Genomic DNA, 8,361 nt, shown 5'->3' with positions numbered 1-8,361 from the left:
AAAATGATACCTATGTAAACTGAGTTTGTTTGCTCCACAGTTTATCTTGAAATAGTATTAGCAATATTCTATATGTGAATATGAATTGTACTAGTATGATGCAGACAAGAAAAAAATCATATCAGCCACTGGGTGGCAGTGTATGATACCACAGATTGTCTAACATACCGTTTATAAAGCTCAAGATTGAAATAACTTGCATGAATTGCCATAGAGATGAAAAGCAAAACATGAGCAGAAACACACTGTGAAGAATTGTAAACTGGAAAAAAGTATATTTTCATTTTAGGCAAGCATACAGGCACATTGAACGTTGTACACATTCCAATTTATGATAACATTTCATATTCAAAATATATGTGACCTTATATGTTTACACAAAATATACTAAAATAAAAATCTATATTTGAGCAAAAAAATTTATATTGTGGATTAGAAAACATTTATTTGTACTGATCATACACAAAACTAGTATGTGACAAAAAATGACGATTATAACTTTTGAAATAATAAAAATAACAGGTGATTCGTGAGTTACAGTTGATTAGGATGAAATGCTTTGCAATTTCAAAGCTTTAAGAATGCTTTACATTTATATTGGCATAAAATAATTGTTTGACTGTGTATTTGGCTGGATGAACTCCATTTCACTACATAGGGAAGACGTCAGGTAAGAAAGTGTATAAAAGCAGAGATGCCCACAGAGGGAGAGACATGCTAACAAGGCGCGAGCCTGTGTTGGACTTCATGGTGTTACTGCATCTGCCCACGTTCCCAACCTTGTCAACTGCAGACAAAGTCACAGAAGGTGAACAACATGAGGCCTCATACAGACCCATCACCACGATCACACCATCTAACACTTCCCTCTGGGTGAAGTTTCCACTTCCTTGCTGGATGGAAATGCTCTCGATGCCTGTGCCATAACCGTCTGTGATGTTGACAGACAGTTCCCAGTTTGATGAGTTGCAAGAGGAGGAGTCGCAAATACCCTTTACATCGACGATTTCACATTTTGGAGGTGTGAAGTCAGTAACCTGCATGAAACAGTAAAGGTTAGTTGAAACAACAGCTTAGTGTTGAATTATGCGGTATATAGATTTCATTAAAATGACGGTAAAAAGAATAGTGTTGGAAATGTTGTTATAATTTGAAATAACTTTTCTGTTTAAATATATTTTTAATTGTAAATTATTCCAGTGATGACAAAGCATCATTACGCCGGTCTTCAGTGTCACATGATCCTTCAGAAATGATTCTAATCTACTGATTTGCTGTTCAAGTTCAAGGAACATTTACTGTATAATTATTATAAGCAATGGTGAAAACCATAATACATTTTCTTTCAGGATTCTTTGATGGATAGAAATTCGGCAGAATTTATTCAGAATAAGTCAAACACAATTTGTTTTGTTCCCTTTCGAAGGGAACCTCGACAATACGTCATCGACGCTATGGGGAACGCCTCAGGTGTGACAGGTGTCTGAAATCAAATATCAACTCACAGCAATCATGCTGACCGGCGACAGCCGTGAATCATCAGCTTGAATGATGAGCGTGCGACCTGGATATAAAAGGGGCGCCTTGAAACCATGACAGTATCCTTTTCGTCTTCAGGGACTGTTTTGTCTGATTTAAACGTCTGCTTACAGCGAAAATGAAACGCACATCTAAGGCAAGTCCTAAAAATTTCGTGAAATGTGCTGACCCGTGCCCAAGATATTTGTCGCCGGGTGACACTCACGAGATGTGTGTGTACTGTTTGGGTGAAAAGCACGCACAGGATGCTCTTGAGGGAGCGTCCTGTGCAAATTGTGAGCGTTTTCCTATGAGAACGCTCCGCTCTCGTCTGGCTCTCTTCTCGAAGGAAGAGAGTTCAGCGTCTGGTCCTCGCGGATCGGGTCCCGCTCGTGCCGAGGCAGAGCGGCGACGCGCTTCATGGGGCTCCCAGATGGAGCTCGCTGACAGTCTCGAGTCTCTCGGGCAAGAGATGGCTGAGGAGGATGATTTAGATCCTCAACCTCGTCAGCCATCCTGCCTCGTGTACGCAGAGTTGGTGGAAGTTATGGAGCGCGCCACTGACAAACTTCAGTTGCCATGGCGGCGCGCTCAGGGTGAGATTGTTCGCGGCCGTTTGGATGATCGGTTTCTCCCTGAACATAGACCACCAGCTCAGCAGAGCCTTCCATTCCTTCCTGATCTCCATTCAGAGATCGAGAGGGCATGGAAGAAACCGTACTCTGCCCGTATTCATCGACATCAGCGGGGTAACTTTGCTGATGTTGAGGGGATCGGTGAGTACGGTTATGTGTCAATGCCGCCCGTTGACGAGACGTTTGCGAACTATCTCGTTTCTGGGCGGGTGTCGACACTAAAAGCTCCGACTCTGCCATCCAAGCCCCTTAAAACCACGGCTTGCTTGAATGGCAGAGCGTACACGGCAGCAGGTCAGGCTGGTGCTGCCCTTCATACCATGGCAGTGCTCCAAGCCTACCAAGCTGACCTGCTGCAGGATCTCGACCAGGGGGCAGGGCTGTCCCCTGAGGCGGTCGCTGAGTTGCGCCGGACCACAGATTTGTCCCTCCGGGCCACTAAACAGACTGCTGCCGCGATCGGCCGATCGATGGCGGCCATGGTGGCCACAGAGAGGCATCTGTGGCTCAACTTGGCTGATATCGAGGAGAAAGAAAAGTCCCTTCTCCTTGATTCACCAGTTTCGCCTGCTAAACTTTTTGGCACCTCCGTTGAGGCGGTGGTTGGGAAGTTTAGGGAGGCGAAGGCGCGCTCGGCTGCATTTAAGACCTGTATACCGCTGAGATCCGGGCCCCAGCCCAGGCAGGCGGGAGGACCTGGTCCGTCTTGGTCTGAGGACCATAGGCAGGACCAGAGGTCTAGTGTCGCCTCTCGTGCCCCCCCTCCATGGAGGAGTAGGACACAGAGGAGGCGAGCCTCCCGCAAAAAGAGGGACTTAAGGGAGGTCATTCAGCACAAGCACTGCAATGCTCAGCGGAAGTAGGGTCTGATCTCCCTGGAGGGCTTTTTCTACCAGCCCTCTCCCTCTTCTTGACTCCCCAGGCGTTTACGTTACACCAGCCCTGGGGATGGGCCTTATGATGAGAACTATGTTCTGATGGGCCGCCGTAGCAACTGGTTGATGTGAGCGCCTCTTTTAGGCATGTAAAAGTGGTGGACCCCAGATTCATTGGGAACTCTCTGGCGAGTCTTCACTCCGCACGCCGCAGGTGAACTTTTTGGTTTGTAAAATTCTGTGTGTATAACTAACACTGATTGTATTTCTCTACAGACCTTGTTCCCTGTATAGACCTAGGGGGTCATTCTTAGAAGAGCAATTAAAGTATGGACTTTAGGGCCCTGAAGCCTCCCCCAGTTGGTGGCTAGAACGAATTAGGAAGAAGCTCAAAGGAGATTTGGCTTCTGTGCTGAGTATGTGATGGCCTTCCTGTCATAACATTTTATATGCGTGGTGGGCCACCGCTCATTTCTGTTTAGCCTCAGGGCTATTAGGCACCCAGGGGTAGAGTAGTTGGTCTTCCTAAAAAAAAAAAAAAAAAAAACTTTTTTGCTTTAGGTTTAGACTGACGCTGGCGCTTCAGATAGATGTCCTGCCTATCGGTTTGTGACATTGGTATCCTGAGTACTCGCTCCCCTGAGCTCTGTAGGGTTTCAGTAGGTTGAGTGTTTTCACAGCCTCTCAATCAAGTAGGCTGTGGCTCCTCCGAGCCCTCAGGTAGATCTATGCTTGTAGGCTCTGTAGCTGGCCTAGGCTATGCTAGGGATATTGGAGGCGTGTTGCTAAGTATAGCTGCCACATTCATTATGTGTTAGGCTTCCTCCCCTAGATTTCAGCCTCCTCCCTTAAATGGGAGTTGTTGGCCAAGGCCCGCCCCTTTCTCTGCATTCAGGGGTGATAGAGTAATGCAGGGTGGTAGCTGAGGTAAGATCAGTCTGGCAGGGTTAGGCATCTTTCGCTCTGCGAAGTGACAGTTTGTCAGACCCTGCCGAACAGAGATGTTTTTGGGCCTCTAGAGCTGGCTCCACTCAGCCCGTTGAGCTAATCGTTCGACCGATGGGTTGAAATGGGTTGGCTTGCAATTTAGCCCCCCCTAGGCTGGGCGCAGGACAAATCCCTGTCACCCTTTGGAGCCACTTGCAGGCCTGCTCCCTGTCTAACATTGCAGGGGCATATGGTTGTTACTCCCCCGCTAACTCAGGGTAGTTTTGAGTAGTCCATTCTCAGCTCTGTATGTATCTACCTCACACCATGATGGCTCCGGTTGAGCAGGGTGTTCTAAACTACATTTCACTCCGGTTTGAACTCCGCTCCCTTTGAAGCCAGAGCATTGCCATGGGCTGACGCCTATGCATCACCTTCGGTGGCTGGCCCTGGTAGTTCGGGCAGAAGGCTCACTGCCGATTAGTAGGCCTTAACAGGCCTCCTCGGACGTGGTTCACAACATTGTGGAACATACACTAGGTCAAAACTATGGGAAAAGTTTTTTAATAGTATGGTTCCAGCAGTGTTCGTTAAAGTAGCAGAATAGACTCGCTATCAGCTAGTAGGCTCGACCAGGCCTCCCTGTTAGGCGAGTCCCCAGCAGCAGTTACATCCAGCTGATTAGACTGTTTCAGGTAGTAGGTCTCTTCAGGCTTCCCTGAAGGTGGGCTCCCACAAATTGTGGTGGTCAGGTAGTAGGCTTTAGTAGGCCTCCCTGAGGGTTTAATCCCACATACTGTGGTTACTAGGTGGCAGGCCCCACAGGCCTCCCTGAAGTTGAATTCCCTTGAACTGTCAGGTAGTAGGCCTCATAAGGCCTCCCTGAAGGCAAGGCCCCAAAGACAGTCAACTGGACTGCCAGTCTGGCTCACTATCAGCTATGGTTTTCAGGTAGTAGGCCTCTCCAGGCCTCCCTAAAAGTAAGCTTTCCTGCACTGTGTTTATCAGGTAGTAGGCCTCACTAGGCCTCCCTGTAGTTGAGCTCCCAAATACTGTGGTTGTCAGGTAGTAGGCCTCACCAGGCCTCCCTGGAGTTGAGTTTCAAATAACTTTCAGTTTCCACTTAAGGTGGTTATCTGGTAACAGGTCGTAGGCCTCTCTAAGCCTCTCTGTAGGTGAACTCCCACATATCGTGGTTATCAGGTAGTAGGCTTCACCAGGCCTCTCCGAAGGTGAGCTCCCACATACTGTGGTGGTCAGGTAGTAGGCCTCTCCAGGTCTCCCTGGGAGTAGTTTCACGGTGATGCTGGGTTTTGTAAGCTAGTGGCCGCTTACTTTCAGTTTAGCAGTCCTTAGCAGGCAGCTACCGAAGGTGAGCTTGCGCCCTGGCTTGGCTCAAGTTTTTATTCTCTGCTACGGGTTCCCTCCTGGAACCTCTTTATCCTGCTAAAGCCTGGTTGCCTACCAGGTAGATCTTATGCTCCCCTCACTGAGGGTCAATGTGAGTATGTGGTCTCCTGAGTCTGGTCAGTCTGTCGTAGGCCTCTCATGAGGCCTCCCAGTTAGATCAGTCCTAAGGCCCTCACAGGCCTCCTCAGTGTTTTTGAAACACAAACACTGGGTAGATCCGTGGATCGAGTAGAGAAACTCCCCTCGCTGGCAAGGGTTGTAAAGCACTACGCTGAGTCATACTCTCCAGGATATCCCGTCTCTGAGATCCGGGCCGAGTGGTTCACAGCCTGCTCCACAGTTCCTCGGGCTGGATGCCTTCCTAAAGGCAAGTGTACAGAGGCTCTGTCTTCGGACAGACAGGAAGTGGCCAGTCTGTAGTGTCTTATGTAGTGACACCAGGTCAGGCCTGCCTGGTGGCTTTTCAGGTGGTACATTCCCCTGAATAGTGACTGGCTGGGGTTCCCTCGGGTTCCCTAGCCACATTCCCTAGAAGGGACCCCTTCTAAGAAGTTGAAGTTGTGGTCCTAGGCCCTTGAGCAGGCCCAGGTAGACCTTTCACTAAACTATGTTTATGGAGGTTTTCTGTGGTATCATATAGCTTGGGCTATGACCGTAGGGAGTGCTGTCACTGACAGCCCTGTGTGACCTGAGGGTGAGTGGTTCTAGCGTTCATTGAATTGCTGGTTCTGACAGTTGTCACTGCCATTGGGCATGCACTCCCTTTAGCATGGCGGCGTGGGTATTTCGTTCCCTATAGCGTCGATGACGTATTGTCGAGGATCCCTTCGAAAGGGAACGTCTCAGGTTACAAATGTAACCTTTGTTCCCTGAGAACAGGGAACGAGACAATACGTCTCCCAGCCATGCCTCAGGGTCTGCCTGCCAAACAGTCCCTTCAGACGAAAGGATATTGTCATGGTTTCAAGGCGCCCCTTTTATATCCAGGTCGCACGCTCATCATTCAAGCTGATGATTCACGGCTGTCGCCGGTCAGCATGATTGCTGTGAGTTGATATTTTATTTCAGACACCTGTCACACCTGAGGCGTTCCCCATAGCGTCGATGACGTATTGTCTAGTTCCCTGTTCTCAGGGAACAAAGGTTACATTTGTAACCTGAGACGTTTTGTGTTATGAAACAATTGGCTGTCATGGAAATCATGTTGAAATCTAAACTGTCCATTTTCTTATGCTGGAACGCCACTAGTGCAAAATCAGCAGAGAATCTGAAAAGACTGAAATAACATTCACATGAAAATATTCCAAGCCCACATTCTTTTCCATGGAAATTTCACAATAGTAGAATGCTTCGTCAGTCATTCTGAAACCTCTTGAGGTTACCTTGGAGAGAACAGAAAGGCGAAGGACAGCATAGTTAGAATCAATTCCTCCTGGGCTTTCTGCCTGGATGGTTAGCGTAACATCTGTGCCTGAGACTGTATCACCAGGTGGAGTGAGAGACACAGTCCCCTGAGCACTGCCGCCACTCACGAGATTGAGCCTGTGAGGGCAAAGAAACAGAATAGTAGCACTGAGTTTTGTTCTTGATAAGACAAGCTGGTTAAAGCATGTATGTCAATCATCACTGAGTGATTTGAGAACTAAGTGAAGGAACTACGTTGATGGATGATTCATAGGGATGTTTTTGTCATTCCTTGCACGAATTGTGTAGGTGCCACTGGTTCCCTTGGTTGTAACAGTAAAATTGAGTTTAAATACTTGTCCTGGTAGCATGGAGCTGTCTGCTCTTGCCTGTAGATGGAGAGAAAATAACAGAATACAAATTACATTTGTTTAAACAACTAGCTATAGCTAACTACTGCCTTCGTAAGGAAGTATTATGGTCATGGGAACTTAGAAATTACTGATTTTCTCGACCCACGAGTTAGTTAGTTATTTCAATAGATGTTTATGTTAGCATGTTGTTAAGCTAACAGCACAACACTTAAATAAGCTAAATAACACAGTCCACAAATATAATTAATTTTTAATTTCAAGTTTTAATAAGAAGAATGCCATCTGTACCTTGATGGTGACTTTAGACTGAGACATCAGTGTGGTGGTCTGTCTCTGGAACAGGCTGGTGAAGGTCTTGTCTTTTCCCTTCAGCCTTATGACAAACTCTCCTTCTGGCACTTCGTTCACAGTAACCAGGTAATCTCCATTAGCCATTTTCTCAGTGGTTCCTTTAGACACTTTGACCCCAGACACCTCCATGAGAGCAACCTCCTGCAGCTCTAGAGCCTCTGGACCTTTCTCTCCAGTCAGTGTTAGCAGCAGCTTAACCGGTGAGCCTAAATAAAGAGCAAAATATCTGTAGCCCTACACTTCCATTCAAATCATTCAATAAGAATTGTTTAATAGTTAAACAGGGCGACCGTTTAAACCTGATTTCGGCCGCCCATCAATGGCAGCAAATCCAGGATGGGGACCTTTGAACTCCTCCACAAAGTCGTAGATGAATGTAATCGCACTCTGACCTTTAAAACAAGGTTTAAAATTATAAAGGCAAAAAAGGGTCTAAATACTCTCAACATCCATCTCTGGGTGCCTATTAAAGAACAATTACATTTTTATCATGACTCTATGAAGATTTTATCATGGTAATGGATATGACAATTTTAATGTATTTGGTCTTGGTGGAATAGATCTGCTACGCTGCTGCTGTTGTTTGTTACTGAATTAAAATTAAATTAAATACAATTTATGCATTTAGCAGACGCTTTTATCCAAAGCGACTTACAGTGCATTCAGGCTATCAATTTTTACATATCATGTGTTCCCGGGGAATCAAACCCCCAATCTAGCTCTTGCTTGCTTGCTTGCTAGCGCAGTGCTCTACCAGTTGAGCTACAGGAACACTGCTATTATTTTAGGTTAATGCTGATTCTGCTGTTGATACGGTGCTGTATTAGATATACTGTTGCTGCACAAATAGCATATGTAGCAGATCTG

The 8,361-nt window shown here is 46.6% G+C and overlaps 1 protein-coding gene across 1 annotated transcript in view; it reads right to left on the bottom strand.

Moving 5' to 3' along the window:
- Positions 1-282: 282 nt before the first annotated feature.
- The window catches only part of LOC113095119 (von Willebrand factor A domain-containing protein 7-like), a 25,463-nt gene continuing 17,384 nt past the window's right edge, over positions 283-8,361 (bottom strand). The window contains exons 14-18 of the mRNA XM_026260733.1: positions 7,794-7,886; positions 7,432-7,700; positions 7,025-7,158; positions 6,748-6,907; positions 283-1,037 (exon numbers count right to left, since the gene is read on the bottom strand). Of these exons, the coding sequence (XP_026116518.1) occupies positions 651-1,037; positions 6,748-6,907; positions 7,025-7,158; positions 7,432-7,700; positions 7,794-7,886 (1,043 nt within the window). The 3' untranslated portion in view covers positions 283-650. The remainder of the gene's footprint in view (positions 1,038-6,747; positions 6,908-7,024; positions 7,159-7,431; positions 7,701-7,793; positions 7,887-8,361) is intronic.

The sequence above is a fragment of the Carassius auratus genome, unplaced genomic scaffold (genome assembly GCF_003368295.1).
Source record: "Carassius auratus strain Wakin unplaced genomic scaffold, ASM336829v1 scaf_tig00215628, whole genome shotgun sequence".
Classification (NCBI taxonomy): Eukaryota; Metazoa; Chordata; class Actinopteri; order Cypriniformes; family Cyprinidae; genus Carassius; species Carassius auratus.
Note: the sequence above shows the minus strand (reverse complement) of the source record. Positions and strands in the feature narration are given on the sequence as shown.